The sequence below is a fragment of the Vulpes vulpes genome, chromosome 11, assembly GCF_048418805.1.
Source record: "Vulpes vulpes isolate BD-2025 chromosome 11, VulVul3, whole genome shotgun sequence".
NCBI lineage: Eukaryota > Metazoa > Chordata > Mammalia > Carnivora > Canidae > Vulpes > Vulpes vulpes.
The window spans coordinates 85,089,433-85,111,929 of NC_132790.1; the positions used below are offsets into that span (position 1 = coordinate 85,089,433).

The 22,497-nt window shown below is 37.0% G+C and overlaps 1 protein-coding gene across 1 annotated transcript in view; it reads left to right on the forward strand.

Annotated features, from left to right (window-relative positions):
* ARMC8 (armadillo repeat containing 8) overlaps positions 1-22,497 on the forward strand; it is a 111,542-nt gene that overhangs the window by 70,340 nt on the left and 18,705 nt on the right. The window contains exons 13-16 of the mRNA XM_026018505.2: positions 14,711-14,793; positions 15,096-15,177; positions 17,401-17,487; positions 21,461-21,553. Of these exons, the coding sequence (XP_025874290.2) occupies positions 14,711-14,793; positions 15,096-15,177; positions 17,401-17,487; positions 21,461-21,553 (345 nt within the window). The remainder of the gene's footprint in view (positions 1-14,710; positions 14,794-15,095; positions 15,178-17,400; positions 17,488-21,460; positions 21,554-22,497) is intronic.

Consider the following 22,497-nt stretch of genomic DNA (forward strand, 5'->3'; position numbering starts at 1 on the left):
TGCCATGGACTGAAAGGGAGATAGATAGATGGACCATAATGGGGGGAAATAGGATGTCCATTTGTACTTCTTTGTACTTTTTTTGTTAATAAACTATTGTTTTTGAATTAATGACTTAATTTGTGATATCATGTTCTAGAAATATTTGCAACATAATAGTCTGATCAGTAGTCTATTAAAAATTGTATTCATAATGTGTATAATTTCCTGGTAAGGCTAAATCCTGATAATTTCTGTAGAAAGATGACAAATAAAAAATAAGTTATAATTATTATAGTTTTTTTGTGTGGTAAAGAAAAGATACTGTGATGTTCTTATGTAATGGGGATTATATAGAGTTTTTAGGAAGATATTTGATCCTGGGAAATTAAGTGTTTGAGTAATTTACAGTTTATAGCAATTACTAAAGAGAGAAATTGTAAAATGGAAAATATAAAATAATATTGTGATAAAATCTGCATGAAAATGGTTCTTAGGAGTGGAGAATCCTTATTTTTGGTGTATAAAAATGATAAAATGATTACTCTTCCTTTGAATGCATTTATTTCTATTCTATTTTTTTGTTGAAATTATATCTGGATAGTTTTTTATTTACTTTCTCCATGAAACATTTATTTACCTTTTACACTTAATGCCTTATAAACTTTGATTGTATTCCTTTTTTGTGTAGATCTTGAAGTACAATGTTTATTATTGTTTTATTTTTTAATACAGTATTTATGCTTGCTGAGATTAAATTTCAGTTCACTGAGCTAATGAGTAGAGACGGTGAAAGGAATTTCAAGGACTGTAGAGTTGTTTTTCCCACCCCTCCAAACAAAAGCAGCAAAAAGACTTTGTTTTAGGATAAAAATATGAAGTGTTAATTTGGTCTCCCTTTTAAATTGAAAATGGGAATGTAATTCAGTAAATACAGGAGATAACCTGTATATCCCATTGCCCTATAATGGCCAGTTAAAGAAATGAGACAGAATGAAGAGAAAAACTAGAGCAAAGAGGTAGAGACAGGTATACACACCAATAAAGAAGAAAGATACAGGCCTTCTCTCTTCATTGACATAGTCTATCTTATTGCTTCTAAAGATTTTTAAAGGCCTGCTGTGATTCCATTTCTTGATCCTTCTCTCTGGGGTAGAAGAAATTGAACTAATGACTGAACATGACCTATAGATCAGAAATTTACCACTCTTACATTGGAGCAGTGTTGGTGGATTCCCACTAAAAGAAACCAATGGTATAACAGTCCTTAGGACCTAATAAGCACTCATAACATTTGTTGAATAAATATAAAAATGGAAATATAGAAACCATACACAGAGTGGCATTTCCGTAATACATTTGGATCTTTCTGTATTCTGTGCAGAGCAAAGTTGGTATCCTGATTCCTGGCTTTGCATCCTTTATCACTTTGTGGCATACTTACAAATTTCACAGTTTCTCACAGTTTCCTGTTAGAAAGTGAAGGAGGGTGGAAAAGTTCTGCAGGTGAGAATGGAAAACATTACTCTTGGCTATGACATTAAGAGGGAGAAGCCCAAGAAAAGATGAAGGACCCCTGAGCTTGACAATAGATGTTGCCTGGCCATATTGAATTCAGAATAATTCAAGGATTTTGGTCAGAGAAAGCAATGACAGAGGCAGCAATTGAGAGCTCAGTGGAAGAAAGGTCCAGAGCACATTAGCAGTAAGTACACTGACAGCAATGCCAGGTAAAGATTAGCTGTAATCTCTGCCATGGGCAAAGTCTAGTTTCTAATGATGGCCTTTACCACATATTAATGCTAAGAACCATATTTTCAGTTAATGGGACAGTAAAAAAGAAAGAAATTAAGATACCTAACAAATTATTTCAAATACTGGCATACCCAGTCAAAACTCCAGTCAGTGGTTAAGTCTTTCAGAGGCAGCAGTGGCAAACAGTCCTGTAATTGTGAAGTCAGTTCCTTTATAACAAAAAATTGCTCTTCTGAAGACCATCACTTGATTAATACCTATTGATCATCAGGTTGGAAAATTAAAAGGATTGTTTCACGTTTATTCTCTTCAAGGAACAGTAGAATTTATCAGTAACAAAGTGTGAGAAAATTAGAAGCAATAAATATAAATTAAAATTCAAGGAAATTAATAAACCTAACATGATGTGATTTTTTTTGATAAAAATAAGACACATTACAAATGTTAAATGTAGTACTATTTGTAGTACTATTGTAGCCTTTGCTTCTTTGAAGTATCTAATAGACCCTTTCAAAAAGTTTTCCTCTTGGATTTTGAATACTTAATATTTTAGCCACAGATCCCTTTTGAGGAACTAGAATGTAAGCTCCATGAGGGCAGGGATTTTTTTGTTTGTTCATCACTGTATTCCCAGCATTTATAACACTATTGGGTGCATAGTTGGCATGTAATACATATTTGAAGAATGAATGGGTGAAGAAAATGAATGGACAAATGGATGAGTGAACCATATTGCAAAATTGCATTATTAAGCACCTGTAATCTAATTATATATGGGCCTTTCTGCATTAAGAACGTTCATAACTTTACTAGCAGTTACACAGGTATGTGAAGAGATGAGCTTTAAAATACAGGAAATCTATATCTGATCATATAGGCAAGGGGTTTCACTATATTTAGCATTTAACATAGAGAAAATACAAGAAACTCCCATTTTCCAAAAGGCAGACAATCCCAAGAGTGTGTCTTCTCACTTTGATATAGATCAAAGAGAACATGTTTTATGGTATGGTAGTTTAATTTTGAAGTAATTTTTACCATTATTTCTTAGGGTTTTTTTTTCCTATCTAAATGTATATGAATTTTAAAAATATATAGCATTCACAAGTGTGAATCTGGACCAATTTTTTTTTTTTTCCTGTAGGTATGATTTGGTTTATAGGAATTAGCTTGACTCTTAGGAATCAACCTATTCTTAAAGTAATATACATCTGTATAAAATATCCCATATTAATGTCAGATTTTTAAGATCAGTAATTTGTTTCTACATAGATTGAATTTCCTACATTGTATAAACATTGTCCAATGGGTGGAGGAAAGGGGAAAACAGAGATTAGATAAAGAGCAGTAAAACACAGCCTTAAGATTCAGCATTTATACTAAAACCTCAATAAGTCAGAGAAAACTAAGAAATGGCCAGAAGAATTCGCTTAGGGGCTCAAGGAATTACTGTGAACCAGTGAAAGTGGATGAGGTGATTTCAATGTATAGCTATCCTTGAATCAATTTAGAAACTAATAATTTAATATTTTTGTTATTTTTAAGGTTTCCTAAATGCTTTTTATATTTTCAAGAATTGAAAACGTAAAATCTTAAGTTTTTGTTCCTTTTAGGGGCAAAAAAAAAAAAAAAAAACAATCCTCATCCAGCCACAGATGTTTTATGATAAATGTGAAGATAGTAGCAAGATGTTTTTTGCTTTTCCCAACTGAACAGTGGGTTGTTTTTTTAAAAGAGAAAAATAAGAAAAGGAAAACAGAGAAGGAGAATTTGTCTTCTACCCTCTTTTTCCTAGCAAAGGAAGTTATGTCTTCAGGGTCATTGTGAGGACAAGATCTAATGTATTTTAAATATTTAGCGTGATGCCTTGTAGGTGCTTCATAAATGGAAGCATTTGTTAGAATATCTTAAATCACTTCATTGGAAGATTAAAAATAAATACATATTTTTAAGTGTATTAGAAGAGCTGAATGGCATTGGGGCATAAATTTTTTTTAAAAGTTTGCAACAAAGATAATGATGTTTATGCTGTAAATTTCCAAAACTGTGTTCATTCTAGTAAAAATATTTATGGTTCAGAACCATAGGACCGTTCTTTAGTTTCTCTGTCATTAAAGATAAGATGTCTTTTTATTCTTATATTATAAAATATATTTAAAATACTGGTTTTCAAAACTCCTTGATGCTATAGCTATAGCTTGTTCTCCAAAGCACCAAATACAATTTTGTTTTTCTTGGAGTTAAGTAGAATATTACAATATAAATCAATAATTGGTTAAAATCCTAGGTAATAGATGTCTTCAGAAAAGTGAAGAGGCCAAGTTTTACCTGACTTTGGTTATCTAAGTACTACTGTCCATAGTTGCCTTAGATGTCATTTTTCCAAAGGGTCATCATTGGTATAAAATCATATCTCAAATATATATATCTTCAAATTTTGAACAAATATAAATTCTTTGATATTTTTAAAGTTGGAGATTTTAAAATATATTTATAAATATAGGTTAGTTTTTTCTAATATCTTTCTGCTATGAAAAACTCATTGAAGCATTTCACTTTTGAACATTTTTATCATTGGTTGTAGCTTGATTTTATTACTAGTTGGTTTTCTGTGTAACAATATAATTATACCACGAATTTATATTTTTGCAAAGCTCAGTAATTTTAATGGTCATTTAAAAGGCACAGTGTCAAAATTCTGTATTTGTCTCTGCCATGAAATCAGGCAGACGGAAGGAATTATTTCTGAGCCTTAGTCTGCATTTTGAAACAAACGCCTTGAACATTTTGAAGGTTTTCGACAGTACCACAGAAGTAGCATCCTTCAAGACTTGGCTTTGCTACTGAATAATAACAAATTCATGCAGAATTCTGAATTCCCTGACTTAATCTATGGTTAAATTGTTAGTTATCTTCTTAAGGCTAATCTACCAAAGAATTTTAAGTGAACTCTGCAACATTCTTTCACAATGGTAAGTATTTTTAAAGAGTTAACCATGACCATACCAGGTTTTGCCACTTGCCCACAGTATTGAAACCGTTGGCCTTCAACATACTGCAAGAAGCAAACCTGGGCGTGCTAATGCTATATACATAATAGAGGTATTTATAAAATCAAGTAATGAATTTTTATTTCAGAGTTGCATCAAATGGAGACAACATTGAATATTATTTGTGTTGTTGTGGTTGCATAAACCATTGAATTATAATTCTTATTCTTAAAATGTGAAGTAAATGTTGATTATTTTGTCTATAATCTAAGATATAAACCAAGAGATGGGTTAAAAATATGATCTTTATTAGATCTGTAGAACTAAAATTAGTGACTGAGTTGGGTTTTTAGAATGTTCTGTCTGGAAATGAATGAAATGTTTTGGATGATATAATATTTGTGGAGTAGTAGATTTTGAGAAAATTGAGTTTGTGGTGAGGAACCAGGACCATTGCTGCTGCAATTTTCCCCATGGTTATAAATGCTAGCACAGGGCTTGACAAACTATACCCTGTAGGTACTAAATACCTATGTAGTAATTCTATAACCTGCTAGCTTAGAATGGTTTTTGCGTTTTTATATCGGTGGTGGGGGAAAAAAAATCAAAGGAATATTTCCTGACATTTGAAAAGTAAATTAAACTCAAATTTGTGTCCATAAAGGTTTTTTTCTCTACTTTTTGTCAACTTTATTAAAGTATAATTGATAAAGTTTTATTGGAATATAGCCGTGTTGATTTGTCTATGTGTTGCCTATGGCTGTTTTGCACTATAATGGGAGATTGAATAGTTGGCGACACAATCATATGCCACAAAGTCTAAAATACAGGTCTGCCCCCGCCTGTGCTAGTAATGTATAGCTAAATATAAGTGACTATGATACCAGTTTTGATGAAAACTATGCTTCCTGTTTGCCTTTTTATAATGAACTATAGAAAGAAATGGGGACATGCCAAAGCTGAGGTTAGGGGGGAGAGCAATTGTCTAACTTCTTGAAAGAGAGGCATTATCAAGTGTTGATGATCTGAAATTGTCACTGGATACTTTTCTACATGCTGATTCCCTTGTTTGACTGATTTTGTCATATAATGGGCCCCAGACAAATTGGATAATAGCTATACATTGGGTTATGGTAGGAAACATTAGGTTCTGAGTATTGGTTAGCAAAGTTGCCTGAATAAGATTTTTCACCATGCCAAAGAGAAAAATAAAGATCCAGTTTGTGTATTAAGCAAACATCTATTCAGCCTTTGTGATACATGAAGCATTGGGTTACGTGGTAAGGCGTCATAGAAAAATTATATAACTCAGATACTTATATCAAGAGATAATTTGTTTAGGAAACCTAATTTTAATGTAACTGCTGACATTTATTGAGCACTTCGTATGTGCCAGACTCTGTGCTAGGCATTAGCACATTATCTCCCCTAACCTCATATAACCCTGTGTGATAGCTATTGCAGATCAAGAAATAAGCAGTTTGACCAAGACCACCCAGATAATAAGAGACAGCAACTACATCATATCCCAGTGTCTGACTCCAAAGTCTGTGCTGTTAACTGTTGCTTTACTCATATAAAGTTAAATACCATAACCAGAGCCAAATTACGATATGAAATGACAAGAAAATTCAAAGGACAATGTGTGATAGAGTAGTTGAAAAATAAAATGCTATGAATTTTTGAGAACCTAATAACTGTTATTAGCTGGTTGCAAAGCATCAGATTCAGAAGATGTGTCTATTTTCTCACATAGTTTTTGATACAAAGTAAGTAGTGAGGTGCTTTAATATTCCCATTTATACATCTGGCAGTTATGATACATACCTCCTCCTATATGCCCAAGAATGAAGACTGGTTGTGTACCTTGTAGGAGCTCACAATTTAAAGTAGGTAAGGGGATGAAACACTAAAATGCTATGTAGTAATTCCAGGGCCTTGTGTGCAATAAAAGGTGATGTCTACATTGAGAGCTAGTTTTTCCATAATCTGATTAAGGTACAGCTATAATTAAAATAGCCTATTATGAGTGAATCTAGAAGAATCCATCTCTTATACAATAGTCTCATCTCAAGTAAGAGTTTACTTGAAAGCATTCTCACCTTTTCCTTCCAAAATATTAAAATCAGTTGTTCCACGAGTTTTGACCCACAAAATGAAGGATCTTTGTATCTCTATTCTCCTACGTCAATTGGAAATGTTTTTCTAAGGGCACTGTATAGATGTGGTCACATTATAAACTAATGTACTAGAAGCATCCAGAATCAATGACGAAATAGAGGTGCTGTGTCAGCATTTTATTTTGTAGATAGCTCCCTTATGGAATAGATTTTAAATTAAGGCAAGATTTTTAAATCCTTGTATGTTCTTTTAATAGTTCTCTCTTGTCAGACTATGTTGTTTGTAAGTAGAATGTAAACTCCATAGAAGCATTATCTGGCAAATAGTAGCTGCTATGCTTGTATTAACTGAGTAAACTGTGTACGTCTGGACATGAAAATTCAGCCTGCCAACCTGTAGGATCATTAAGAATATTGGAAGCATGGATGTGTATATAGATGAGTAGAGGCTGAGCAGGGCCATTGTATTGCACAGCTCTTGGAGCAGTGCATCATTCAGATCCCTGGAAAACAGTACAAGGTGAAGAGGAGGTTTCTAGTTCTGTTATTTGAAGTAATTTTTAATGGTTTTACTTATGTGCTAAAATGAAAGAAGAGAATTAGCTATTTATGTTCCGTTCTGCCATTAAGCTGATGTTTGAGCTTTAAAAATTGAACATACATATATATATAAACACATATATATTTATATATATATATGTAGAGAAATATTTTTTGATAAAGTGTTGATCTATGTTTACACTTTACAAGTATTTCTGACATGATGTGTTTGGTTTTAGCGGAAAGAGATGTTGGGCCAAGAGAACGCTCCCACTTCTTTCCGAAGTGTAGAAAAGTTTAGAACTTTGAGTATTATTTCTTCTAAACACTTAAAGAGACTTAATGAAATCTAGAAGCCTAAGAATAGGTCCACCATAAGAATTCTCTCTTCTTTGTCCTCCACTCCTAAATGTGATACCATTCCTATTAGGCCTGCAAGAAGGATTAGATGTTGATTTAGTTCAGTGCCTTCAAGAGAAAGGACTAAAAGGAGGTCCTGTAGGTCATGTCTTACTAGAATGTTTTGTTCACTTCTCTGGCTGAGATAAGATAACTATTTCCTCCCCACCTGTGTGTCCCATGATCATGGAATTTGAGAAATTTGGTATGAATGTGGGAGTGGATAGCAATAGAAGATTGAGAGAAGGGAAGACATACTTTGTGAGATGTTTACTTGAGACTCAGGAATATAATGTGTTGATCCATGATTTGTCCTAAGAGAAGTTGTGTATCATTTAGAAAAAAAAAAGCCTTTGGTAAAAACTACCCTTTATTTTAAAGCTATTTGCTTGAGGAAAATGTCAGAAAATCTTACATTGGAGCAGTGGCAAAGGTATTATATGGAATAGACTGTGGGTAGGAAAGCCTGCAGTTCTCATTCAGAACAGATGGGCTAATGACTGAAAACAGTAGAATATTAGTTCCATTTAGTTAGTATCTGCGGAAGCTGGATGCTGATTCTAGAATGGAGATCAAATCATTAGGGAATTGAATGAAACGTCAGTGGAACTCTTGTGGGTTTTCTTCACAATATTTCCTTAGGTTACTTTTTCTTCATTGGCTTCCATCTTTTCCAACCTTTGGCATTTTTACCCCCACCCTAAGCTGAATCATTGATCTGTTATTTTCTCTCTTGGGGGCCCTATAGTATGCTAATTTTTATTGGCCTAGGATGTCAGTATATATATATATAGGCTGTAGTTTCCACAGCACTAATAACTTTTTTTTTTTTTTTTGGTTCTGATAACTTTTAAATTGCTTTTTCCCCAGTTTTCCAAGTTAGATCTCAGTTTAGTTACTAGGCTAAGCAAAAATCTCATCCTTTTCACAGCAAGTGAAATGGACCTTACACTAGAAGTAAGAAAACCTAGTGGGTGGCTCAGCGATTTTGTGCCTGCCTTCAGCCCAGGGTGTGATCCTGGAGTATTGGGATCGAGTCCCACATCAGGCTCCCCGTGTGGAGCCTGCTTCTCCTTCTGCCTGTATCTCTGCCTCTCCATCTCTCTCTCTCTGTTTCTCTCATGAATAAATAAATAAAATCTTTAAAAAAGAAAACCCAGTGGAGCCCTAGCACTGTCCTAATTTGCATAGACAACCTTGACCAGTGACTTAATCTTTTGGAATTTCAGAGACCTCATTGATGAACTAAAGAAGTTGAATAAGTTTATTTCTAAAACTCCTTCAAAATTTAACATTATTCAATTAAAAACTTAACCATACATGTATTTAATTCCTCCAGATAGTTGTCTGCTGCCATCAGTGGCACTGAGAAGAATGCAGTAGGAGAATCGGGTTCCCAAATGAATAGGAGCAAGCATTGCAGCTGCCCCTTGCTTGATTCGTGGAAGGCCATGTGCTATTGGGGTGTGTGTGTTCTGCTTTTCTGTTTTAGTAAAAGATTGGTATAAGGATGTACTTAGGAATTATAAATACTAAGTGCGTTTCCATGATATGCATGGCATCATGTCTTTTAGTTAAGTATTTTGTAGCAAAATCAGAACGGTCACTTCCTAAAACCTAAGGAAAGTTTGGTTTTCCATTTTTAGGAGTGGATCCCTCCCACACCCCTAATGATTCTACTCAGGCTACCAAATAAGCTGGTTGTGCATGCTTATCTTACTCTGGTATCTACCTTGTTACCTCATAACCCCTTTCCTTCCTCCCCAGCCCCTACCCTGTTTCTAAAACCAGTCTCTCCACTCTACTGACATCAGACCTTGTGTTCATAGGGCTCATCTGCTTAGAAAAAAAAAGATAAGTTTTATGAGGGGCTGGACCTTAAATAGGTGGCCCCTGGTCAGAAAGTCTCGTGTGTATCGTGGGACTCGTCTACATTGACACGTACAAGTCGAAAGGGTCGCCATCCATACCAACAGGTTCAGTGTCCATTATAGATCTTTTTCCCTGCCAGACCTATTCTTTGTTCCTGACCTCCTTGTTCTGCATCCTGCTTGGCTGCTTAGCCCCTGCTATATTAACTAGACTTTCTGGATTTGCTACCTTATCCACTTAGATCTTAAATCTGCCTCTTCTGACTTAGGAAGTTCGATTCCAAGTTTTCACTCTTTCTAGCCAGTTCTCTCTTGTCATCCTCTGTTAAGACTTTCTGGGAACTTTTCACAAAACCTACCTGGAATTAAATTATATTTGCTTGGCCATTGTGCCCACTTTACCCTCCCAACTCCCTTGACTCCAAGCCCACTCAATTTGAATCATCTGAGAAGTTTCTTGACACCGCTAAGAATCTGCCTGGTTTTTACATCCTCTGCTTGACCTGTTTTGATCACAGTTCAAGGTCCAATCTAAAGTTGCTAGTACCTGGAAAATGCTTCATCCTGGGTCATGCTGGAAGGAGTAGTTGGGTTTTGTTTTTAACTCTGACTCTTCCAGTTCTTCATATGCTCTGAGGAACAGATGGTATATGACTTGGCCACAACTAAAGTATGAGTCCACTGGAACTCATGGAGGGCTAGGGAATTCCCTTGTAAGCCAAGACCATTTTCATCTTATTAACATTCCCATTTGTGCCATGAACTTTAGGATTATCTGGGTTCTGCATTTTCCCCATAACCCTCTAGGCCGATTGCCCTTTTCTCTCACAGGCTATAGAGTTCATCTGAATTGCAGGGGCCTCAGATCCTTATCTGTAGGAACTATAATACCAGAGAAAAAAGCTAGTAGTCATGAGGACTAAAACACCAGCAGAGAGGTAGCATGGAATCTGGTCCATTGACCTAAAACTTGGTCAGTTTATGATGTAGCATTTTTATGTGATTTAATTCTGTAGTAAATTTACAGCCTAGGCCCCCTAGAAGAGCAGAGAAAAAGAAATGGCATCTACACTCTGAAGATTCAGTCTACCACTTACATTCCTGGCCAGGCACAGTGTCTGTGTAACAAAGGGCCCTTCCTCCCTCCCTCCTTCCCTCCTTCCCTCCTCCTCCTTTAAAGCAAATTCAACAAGCTCTGCTACAGGGCATATTTGCTGAACTGTGGCTGAGGAATCTCCAACTAGAACCATTAGGCAGAACAACCTCAAGCTTCACTTGGCATTGCTCTTATATTCTAGAAAGACCTAAGATCCTTTGCAGGGTCTTGGACTTGGCTCTCTATCATTATCAAGGCTTGTAGCACAGTACTGGGGTTGTTGAAAGGCACTATGAAGAACATGTGTTACTGTGCTTGGCCTTCCAACCCAGGTCTGAAAAGTTTCTGTTAGACTTTATGGCAGCAGCCACCGCCAACTCCTTCCCAGCTGACCTGAACAGTTTTTCTCTGAATGTGATCACAAACCTTTCTCTGCCTTGTAATCACATTTTTATCTTTATTTTGTCAGTATATTCACTATACCGCTCCTTTTATCCCTGCACAGATGGTGTGAATACCCTCAAGATTATAAAGCCACAGTTAGATAGTGTTGCTCATTCACATAGCCTCTCGTGATACCTTTTTGGATTGGAATCCTAGGTTCTCATTCTGATTTTTGCATTATTTTCACCCTCTTGCTCCCAGACTGGTATCTTGGAGAAGGTGGGCCAGGCATTCAAGTAGTGGGCCTACCAGAACCCTAGCAGAGTTACTAATGTCCCTCCACAACAAGTTTGGTTACAAATCAGGCTTCCTACTTGCAGACATTTTGATAGACTGTAACCTAAGAAGATCACCTTGTGCCTGAAAGAGAAAATACCTCCAAATAGTCCTCCTGTTTTATATCCTAACTCAGGGGAAAGGCTTACCAGTCATTTTATAGCTATTCTCCCAGCTCCAAAATACCAGCCTCCACACCCTAGGATTCTTAAAGCATGAAGCTCTGCTCTGATGTTATGATGATTAGCTGCTAACATAGTTCCCCCTTGTCTGTTGGCCTAAGCCTCAGTATTCTCTGGTATGGTCATTAATGGCCATTTCCCAGCCATTCTGAGATTGGAGGTTTTTCCCACTTACCCTTTGTAGACACTTAATTCACTCTGTCTGCCTGTAGCCCTTGTCATTCCTAAAGTACTTTTGCTGATGTAGATTCAAGTGCCATAGCACTCATTCAGTAGTTTGTTGCACTTGCCAATCCTTCATTGTAAGTTTGGTAGGAACAAGGGCTTTCTCTCCCTTGCCATTGTATCTTCAAGTTTTAAAACCATGTCGAGCATTCAGTGGGCACTCAGATAGTTGCTGACTAAGTAAATGTGGGCACGTAAATAGGAGCTGTGCCCTATTTGCCCTTATACTCGTCTGCCTGCTCCCTGGTTTTTGACCCCTTGTCTAACTAGACCTGTACTATCTTGTCTCTTCTACCCTACCTTCTCATGTCACTTCTGAACAACCTGATAAACTAACGTGTTTATTTACATGCTGATTGCAAATGACTGGAGGTAAAATAATCATTGCTTCATCCCCTCATTGTACTGAAGGCCGAGGGAGATCAAGTGATTGGTCAGGATTATAGAGCAAATCTGTATGCCTGCTAAGTGCTACACTTGTCCTATCCCTTGGCAGACTTACATCTTCAGTTGGATGTGGCAGGTAAACCTTATCCAGAAGCCTCTTTAAATTCTTGCCCATGCCCATGTTTCCTAGAGTCAGTCTAATAGCATTTCTCAACTCCATCCCCCACCGCCCCCACCACCACTTTATTCTTGGAATAAAGAATTTTAGATTAGGGAGTATCAAGCTGATTTTGAACTCCCAGCATTGTCATTTGTGTAGAGTGAGAGATGAGCAGAGCCTTGGGATATGCATCCATTTAAGGAAGGGAGGGGTGAGGGGACTATAGCTTAAAAAGGTTAAATTTGGGCATTCTTTTAAGTTGAGGTGGAAGTGGGCATTGGGGCAGGCAGAGAAGGACCCAGGGGGTTGGGCAGAATAAAGATGCAAGAAAGAGGTATGGAAAATAGTTTCTTTATAAAAGCAGAAGGGCTTTGAGCTTGAAGTACGAACTTCAGCAAGGAGTAAAGAAGAGAAATATGGAGACATATTAGTAAGGAGAAGAAGAAAGTTGAGACAACTTGTGTCCCAGGAAGAAAGCAAGGCCCCTGCAAAAATGAGGCGGCACAGAGGGACTTCAGGCATGAGGAGGTGGGAAGAATTTGAAGAACAAAGTAACCATCCTAGGAGATAACGGGACTCTCCTGAGGATGAGTGCAGAGTTGGTGGAGCAGCAGTGATGGTCCCACCAAGTGGGATAGCATAAGCTGAGACCAGGCGGCCAAGTTTGGTGACTTCCATGGTAGTATCAGTGGTTTGAGATCTGAAGCAATGATGTGTGGTGGAAGGACAGTGAAATGGGGAATCTGTCTACTAAGTAGAGTGTCTGTGCAAAAGCATACAGTAGAGTAGGTAACCAGGAGCTGAGAAACTAGAAGACCATGAAGACAGGGTGAAAAACAAAGTTAAGGGTGAGATTTAGGTTTGGTCTGGGGAGAGGAGTCAATATGGAAGTTTTCTTATGTCAATTTGGAACCTGCAAATCACTAAATAAAAATGACCATTCCTACCCTATAGCTAAAGCATGGCTCCACGTTCTTAATAGTTCATATTTTTCTCCCCATCAACACTGTGTTTTCTCTTCCCATTTGGCTTGAACATCTGAAGATTTCCCACCCTCTTCTGTTCTGAAGTCAGCATTCTAACTCCTGTCATTTTAGTCTAGGTCCAGGGATCCTCAGCCATGACTGCACACTGGATTCTACCTGAGGAGCTTTAAAAAAAAAAAAAAAAAAAAATACGGGTGCTGGAGCCCCATTCCACAGTCTGATTTAATTGACCTGAGGTTTTTTTTTTTTTAAGCTCCCCAGGTGATCTTCCCATGTGTTCTCCCAGCCTCGTGCTTTCCAGGTGTGAGTAATGACTCCCATTAACATGTCACTCATGTTGGCACCTACCTTGTGAACACAGGCTTACTTCTCTAACCAGAGCCATATTACAGGCATGACTAAGTGTCAGGACCCTGGAGTCAGATATTACCTGGGTTCCTCTCTGCTTTGTGATCCCAGGCAAGCTCTGTATCATCTAGAACCTTCACTGATGAGAGTAATAATAATGCCTGCAAAAGGGTTAAATCGGATAATGTAATATGCGTATTAGCACAATGCCCAGCACGTAGATGTACTTAACCAATGTTAGTTGTTTTTGTTAATATTTTGGTTGCGATTGTATCAGCATTTTTTTCTAATATGTGGTTTTTCCATAGGACCGCACAAGTTAAGTTTAATTTCTTCCACACAGTTTTTATTTTGTATCTGTACATTGCTTAATGAAGGAAAATTGTAGGCTATCTTGTTTTTAAATTAAACTTTTTGATTGTAGTGATTATATGTAACAGGACTTAGTGTTACAGTAAAAAGATGGCAAGGGTTACTTTTCTAAATATTTAGCTTAGTTTCCATTTGCTTAGTAAGAAAGTAGCCACAGGGTGGCTCTGTCAGAAACCCACAGATTTCATAAGGAGCTGAGTGTGGACTATGATTTTCCTAGAATCTCACTCTGGCAGGAACCTGCCCAGTGATGATTCAGTTGTATCTTTTGCTTTGTCTCAATACTGTTTATGTAATACCTCTGCAATATTTGTGCCATATAGTTATTGTTTCAAGTATTTTTAAAAATAAAGAAACATAATCTGCCCTTCATGCCCGTCATTCAGTCTGGCAGGTCCTTAGTGGGTAGGCCTTCCTTTCTGATGAGCTGCCTGCCCCCACCACAAAATGATGGTTCCAGAGGTAAAAACTCTTGTTAAAAACATTAACTTCTAATGGATATTAACATACTTGCATTTACAAGCAGTGAAATTTGTCCTCTTCGTGTTGTTATTTATGCAGCATTAACCTTTTTCTCCAGATCATTGAGACTGAAAATATGATGGACCGAATTGTGACTGGCTTGTCTGAGTCTAGTGTCAAGGTGCGGTTAGCTGCCGTCAGGTATGAGCTTTAAATGGTCTGAATAAAAACCCTTTGCCGTGTGTTTAACCTGTTTCCTTTCCGGACCTTCAGCAAGTAAGCGCAGAATCCAAATGTTACTCGAAAGTATTCTCAGGTGAATTCTTACATCACTTACCAGGGAAGCTAGCCTGAAAAGCCCATGAAGCCCTGAAGTAGTTGAATTAACAATGTCTATAGATATACTTGAAGTGCTTATTAGTATTTATTGAAATGCCAAGCAGTGTCTTTGAAAAGTAAAAGTTTTGGCTTCTTTTGAAGCTAATTTTGATTATTCTTTGTAGATGTTTGCACAGTTTATCTAGATCTGTGCAGCAGCTTCGAACCAGTTTCCAGGATCATGCTGTGTGGAAACCTTTAATGAAGGTAAGAAGAAAAGCAGCAAGTAGCACCCATTGCCGCAAAGCCTTTATAGTGAGCCAAGGTAGCTAACAGAACTCCCAGGTCCAGCAGTATGGCTGGGTTTTGTGTGAAGAATTTTGAATATTTGTCTCCTCAGATCTGATGTTCTAAAGCATCTTTAGATCTACATCTACAGAACGTGTTTCCAAGGTCAAGCATCTCAAGTGTGATGGGGAAGCAGTTGCCCAATTTTCTTTTATTCAGTAAAACTTGAGTTACTTATCTGATCCCCCTGTGTGTTTGGTATTACACTTTAGACTTCATCCACAGTCTTTGTAGTTTTTAGTTATAAAAAAGGAAAAGAATCAGTCATTGAGAGGTATAACCTCTTCTTAACCTTTTGGCAATCCCTAGATTTTTTTTTTTTTTTTTTTTTTTAAACCACAGTGTCATCTCGTATGTCTCTACACCGAAATAACTTCTTTGGTCTTATGTCTTTCCTTCAGGACCAAAAAAAAAAAAAAAAAGTGGTGTGGGTCAAATAAATCTGAATCAAAACTTAGATGAGGCTGTAGGTTGCTGCTAATGATATCACCCTTTTTGTGCAGAGCCTTTCAGTTGATAAGGGCCAGGGTAAATTAGACCATAGATAGAGTAGTCCTTTAAGAAGCTTAAATTTGTTACTAGAAAAGGAGATTGGTATAACTGCACAAAGAACTTGAATAGTGGACAGCAATAAGGCTCCTAGGAGAGGTCACAAACAAAGGCTGTGGATATTCAAAGGAGGATAGAGTGACTTCTGCCTGGAAGGGCTTCAAGGAGGCTTCTGGAATGAGGATGGCTTTAAAAAAATGAGTAGGGTATGTACCTGAGGGGTAAAGGAATGGTGTGGCAAGGGAAGGGAAGGATTATTGATCTCACAGGGAGTTGTGGCAGACACGGAGATCAGGATGCAAAGCATATAGATTTGATCTTCATCAACTAGCTAACAGTTTACAGGAGAGTTAAAATGCATTATCTTAAGACAACTATTTTTATTTTGTAATTCTTGCTTATTCTAGGGAATTTCAGACTTGATTTAGATGAAGAAAGCATTATAAATAATATATTTAACTCTGAAGGTTTTTGTGATGATCCACTTCCAGTTTGCATAACAAGAGCTTCTAAGATTCCTTTAGGGATCATCAATCTGATCTGATCCCAAATGCAAAAGGATTCAGTTGAAGTGGATATTGCATATAAGCGAGGTGGTTTTTATCAAGTCTTCACTCTTAGAATCTAGAAACACCAGGTTCTAATAATAGCTAATGGTGACTAACATTTGTCATTATGCTATGTTGCATGAGTCCATGGCAATTAGTTTGCTATGTACCTACTATGTGCTTGATGATAACGACAATTATGACAATCAATTAGCTTTTTAAAAACTTGTATAGCTATTACTGTGTGCCAGTTACTGTTCTAAAATCTTTTCATATATTAATTCTCACAACAATTTTATAGCCAGGGAATTCATAAACTTATTTAGTGTTTGAGCTGAAATTTGCATTCAGGCAGCCTGTGTTCTTTGCTCCCATTTTGTGTTGCTTCCCTTAACATTGACCGTATCACATTTAATCTTAAAAAGGCCTATCCAGGAAGTACTGTGTTTCTCAATTCAAAGACTCAGAGAGGTTAAGAAATATGGTCAAGTTCCATATCTAATAAGTGGAGAGAAGGGGGTTTGGAACCAGGGCTCAGTCTTGAAAACCAGTCCCCACGTTGCCCTACCTGTGTAGTAGCTTGATTCATCCATGCTTTTGGTAAAAAAAAAAAAAAAAAAAAAAAAAAAAGTCCTTCTAGAGACAAACACATCAGAACATTTCAGGCTCTGGGGCAATTTTGTGATTTCAGAAATGGGGTGATATAATGGAGTAAATTGAACTAACTCGTTCCAAAGCAGTCCCATGATGTTCACACTTTTCATATAGTGCGCCCCCTCCCTGACTTATGTGTTTATCTCTTTCTGTGCAGCACTTCCCATCCTGGCAGTGGGGCTGGAGCTTCTCCAGCAAGATAGGTGTGAGGGCCTTAGTCATAATTAGAGCACCAGGTAAAGTTTGACACAGTATCAAATGGATCTTTCCTAACCTAATCAATATGAAAAGTCAAGGTGAAAGATAAATTGTTTTTGGTTCTCATTTGTTCTCATGATCTCAACTCCCTCATTCCAAACCATTAATAGCATCCCTTTTTTAAATTCCGTAGGTTTTACAAAATGCACCAGATGAAATCCTAGTAGTAGCATCTTCCATGCTATGTAACCTTCTTCTTGAATTTTCTCCAAGCAAAGAGGTTCGTATTATTTTCTCTTCCTAGACTTTGCTCAGTCTACCTAGAGCTTAGTTAAATAATTTGTACAGTAGTTGACTTTGAAATTTCAGGATTGAGGTTTAAAAACTACTGGGGGGATCCCTGGGTGGCGCAGCAGTTTGGTGCCTGACTTTGGCCCAGGGCGCAGTCCTGGAGACCCGGGATCAGATCCCACGTCAGGCTCCCGGTGCATGGAGCCTGCTTCTCCCTCTGCCTGGGTCTCTGACTCTCTCTCTCTCTCTCTCTCTCCCCCCACCCCCCGTCTCTCATGAATAAATTAAAAAAAAATCTTTAAAAAATTAAAAAATTAAAAAATTAAAAAAAACTACTGGGAACACCTCAGTGGCTCAGTCAGTTAAGTGTCTGACTCTTGATTTCGGCTCATGTCATGATCCAGCCTGGTCATGGGATCCAGCCTGGTGTCGGGCTCCACACTCATCAGGGGTCTGCTTGAGATTCTCCTTCACCCCCTGCCCCTGTTCATTCTCTTAATGAATGAATGAATGAATGAATGAATCTTTTTAAAAAACCTACCTCTAAATTGGGGACGTATGTGTAAATAAGATCATTTTAAAATGCAGTTTAATTTCTTAGTCTCCCTTTTCTGCCTGGCATGTGCAGCTTATTTGGAAGATACGGTAGCTTATAGTTCATCTAAACTGCCTGCAACTACAAATGTAATTACAAAAGTAATAGACTATTTTCAAACTATATATACTAAAGAATAAATTAAGGCTCAATTTTGTAAACCAGAATCGTAAATCATTTGAGGGTTATAATGCTGGCATTGGAAAATAATTGTTTTACTTTTTTTGAGAGAGAGAGAGAGAGAGAGATTGAGAATTTTAAGTAAGCTCCATGCTGATCGCAGACACCAACATGGGGCTCAGTCATAACAACCCCGAGATCATGACCTGAGGTGAAATTGAGAGTCGGATGCTTAACTGACTGAGCCACCCAGGCACCCCAGGAAAATCTTTTTAATGTTTAATGTTAATGGTAGTTGTTTGGGGAGGGATTGCATATGGGAATACTTTTTCCCTTTTATACATTTTATAAATTATTTGAACATGTATTGTTTTTATACTAGGGAAAACTACAACAAGCTTTAATAAAGCTTAAATAAAATCTTATTTAGTTAAGATTAGTTTCATCATGTTAGTTTCATCATGTTAAAATATCTCTGGTCTGCCCAATTGTGAGCTGAGGTTTAGACACTATCCTTTATTTAGTAGTTCCATTTTTGTTGAATTTCCTTCCAGCGTTGTAACACCTATAGGCTTCTAACTAGCATTTAGTAACAAGGTGGAGGTTCAGAGATAGTTACTCAATAAGCAGAAATCCTGGAACAAAAGGGGAGAGACTGGTAGTTACTCTGAAGGAAGAAAAAGTTAAACAGGATGCCAGAGTTTCCATCTGTTTTCCTCTGCTTTTATGGTGGGAGTCTTGGCATGATGATGATCTGGTTGCAGTTAGTACAATACCATTAAGCATCCTGAACAGCTCTTATGTTGTCTCAGATCTATCTTTAGCATACATAGATAGAGTTTGGTTAGAAGTAAGGTAAATGAGCTAAGGCATAGGATCATTAATACGATTGATTTTTTTTTTAAAGATTTATTTTTCTTTATTTATAATGGACATAGAGAGAGAGAGAGAGGCAGAGACACAGGCAGAGGGAGAAGCAGGCCCATGCCAGGAGCCCGACGCGGAACTCGTCCTGGGACTCCAGGATCGTGCCCTGGGCCAAAGGCAGGCACAAAACCGCTGAGCCACCCAGGGATCCCCAATTGATTTTTTTTTATATTGAAAATAAATTGGATCCTGAACTGGAATGGAAAGAAATGCTATAAAAGCATTTATTAGGCCAGTTGACAAAATTGGCATATGTGCTATAGATATGATAAAAGTATTGTTTTTTTGTTTTGTTTTTTTGAAGATTTTATTTATTTACTCAAGAGAGACAGGGAGAGAGGGAGAAGCAGAGACACAGGGAACCTGATGTGGGACTCGATCCCAGGACTCCAGGATCACACCCCAGGCGAAAGGCAGGCACCAAACTGCTGAGCCACCCAGGGATCCCCTAAAAGTATTGTTTTAATGTTAACCTCTCTGAAGTTGGTAACTGTTCTGTGATTCTAAGAGAATGTCCTTGTTCTTAGGAAATACATTGAAGTATGAAGTATGAAGGGTAAAGGGACATGATGTATATGCTCTACTTTTAAATGATTCAGAAAAAGAATAATGTGGATATGGGCATACAGGAGAGAGATAATGATAAAGCAAATATGGCAAAAATGTTTAAAATTGTTGAATCTGGGAGAATATGTGGAAGTACCTTATATTATTCTTGCTACTTCGTAAGTTTGAACTTAACTTCAAAACAAAAAAAAACAGGGCGCCTGAGTGCCTCAGTCGGTTAAGCTTCTGCCTTCAGCTCAGGTCATGATCCCAGGGTCCTGAAATCAAGACTGCATCAAGCTCCCTGCTCAGTGGAGAGCCTGCTTCTCCCTCTCACTCTGTAGTTCCCCCTTCTTGTGTGCTTTCACACACATGCTCTCTCTCTCTCTGTAAATAGATAAATAAAATAAAATCTTTTTAAAAAAATAAATGCAAATTAAAAAAAGAACAAAACAGGAGATAGGGAGGTGGGTGAAACCGACAAAAAGGAAGAAGGAGATACAGACTTCCAGTTATAGAATGAGTAAGTCTTGGGAATAGCAGGGATTGTAATAGCATTGTATGGTGATATGATACTATACTTCTGGTAAGCATAACGTAATGTGTAAACTTGTCAAATCATGTCATACATCTGAAAATAATGTAACCTTGTGTGTCAACTTACTAAAAAAAATTTTTTTTTTAAACTTTTTATTTTTTTTTATTTTTTATTTTTTTTTAATTTTTTATGATAGTCACAGAGAGAGAGAGAGAGAGGCAGAGACACAGGCGGAGGGAGAAGCAGGCTCCATGCACCGGGAGCCCGATGTGGGATTCGATCCCGGGTCTCCAGGATCACGCCCTGGGCCAAAGGCAGGCGCCAAACCGCTGCGCCACCCAGGGATCCCACTAAAAAAATTTTTAAAAAGAAATAAAACCAATTTGTACACATAGAGGAACGTGTATCTTTCTTCAGAGTGTCATCTTGAAAGTCACTATCCTTTTTCTTCCTATGTAAATCTGAATTGCTTAAGACAGTTGTAGAATCCACTTGAAAGGAGATCTTTTAAGCACTCATTGGTGACAGTAGATCAATCCTCAAAGGTGTGGATTTTTAGAAATTATCAAAGTCTGTTTTCAGCCGAGGATCATAAATAAAGTGAGTGGTCAGGCTAACGCATGCTATTTTAGGTGTAGCGTGTGATGTGACTCTAAAAGTATACAACTGTTAAAAATAAAAAATAAAAAATAATAATAAAAGTATACAACTGTTTTGCTTATACGATAGGTAGTCCTGAAAGTAGTTCTAAAAGATGTGTTCTGCAGCATGTTTGGAATAACATTGACGATTTGGAAAGAAGCTAGTTTGGTTAATGTAAGTTCCATGTAAACCAACCATGTTGTCATAGTCCCAGCTTATAAAGAAAACACATGGAATACACACGTGCACTACCCAGGGAGTGAATGTCTCAAAGGACGGTGAGAATGAGAGTGTGGAATTAGATACTTTAATCATAAGGGCATGTGCAGAATGTGCAGAGATTAGGACAGCTCCTGAGTCTTTCAGAGCTACAAAGAAAAGAGAAATGACTGGAACTATTTTGGTTTTTGAATTTGTGAGAGACTAATTGTTCTTGCCCTTCTCATGGTAGTTTTTGTGTCTGCCTCACTCACTGCTTTGTGAAAGTTACTTGGAGTTGGGTAAAAGTAGGAAGGAAATAATAGATTGTCAGGGTATATGCACATTAGTCACAAACCTGACTTTAAAACTGCTTTTTTTCCTTTCCAATCACAGCCAATTTTAGAGTCTGGAGCTGTAGAACTACTTTGTGGATTAACCCAAAGTGAAAATCCCGCTTTGCGAGTAAATGGAATTTGGGCGTTAATGGTATGTTTCACTCTTTTATATAAATCGTCATTTGTAAAGAAAATGGAGGTGTTCTCAAAGGTGAAACTAAAGAATGTGTTATTTGAAATGTCTGAAATTTGCTTTTTGAAAAATCTTTATTTTGGCCCAGTTTTCTAATGATCTCAGACTTGAAGACTTAGTATTCAGCTTCTGGATTTGAATATAATCAAGTTGCACAGCCACAGTTCTGCTGTTTATTATTAGGAAAAGTGGACAGATATTAAAGTTGGACATCTAACTTGGAAAAAATACTTTTTCCTCATCAAGAACTGCCTAGAACTACTTGCTTGACAGAGCCTTTTCATGTCTCCTGTGCTCTTTCTAATTCTGAAATAAGCTAGGGGGGGTATTCATATTTTACAGATGAGTATACTGAGCACAGAGTGATTAAATAACTTGCCCAAGGCAACAGAATGATGCATAATTGCTTAATAACTTCTTGATAATTTCAAATAAATAATTTATAATAATCTAAATTATAAAATGATGTAACTATGAAGTCAAAACTACATAACTTAAGATTTATTAAAATATATTGAAATTAAAATTTACATGGATTTCTTCAAACATAATTATAGTAGTTATAATTTAATTACTGTGTACCAGACACTGAGCGATGTTTTTATCTCTAGTTGTTATCACTAATTCTTATTTTAAGTTATATTGGTTTATATCCACCTCACAATTAGGAACCTGGGTCTTGGAGGGTAAATGAATCATCCAAGGTGTCACACCTAATGAGTGGTGACAATGGGTTCTGAACCTGTTTTAAACATAAATTCTTTTCTCTGTTCTGTGTGTATCTGCTGTCTTTTCACACAAACTTTGAGATAGAAATACTCTTCTTCTAAGAAAGCACTGAATACAGTAGTTTGTTATCTTTCTTCTAAACTTTTTTTTTTTTTTTTAATTTTTATTTATTT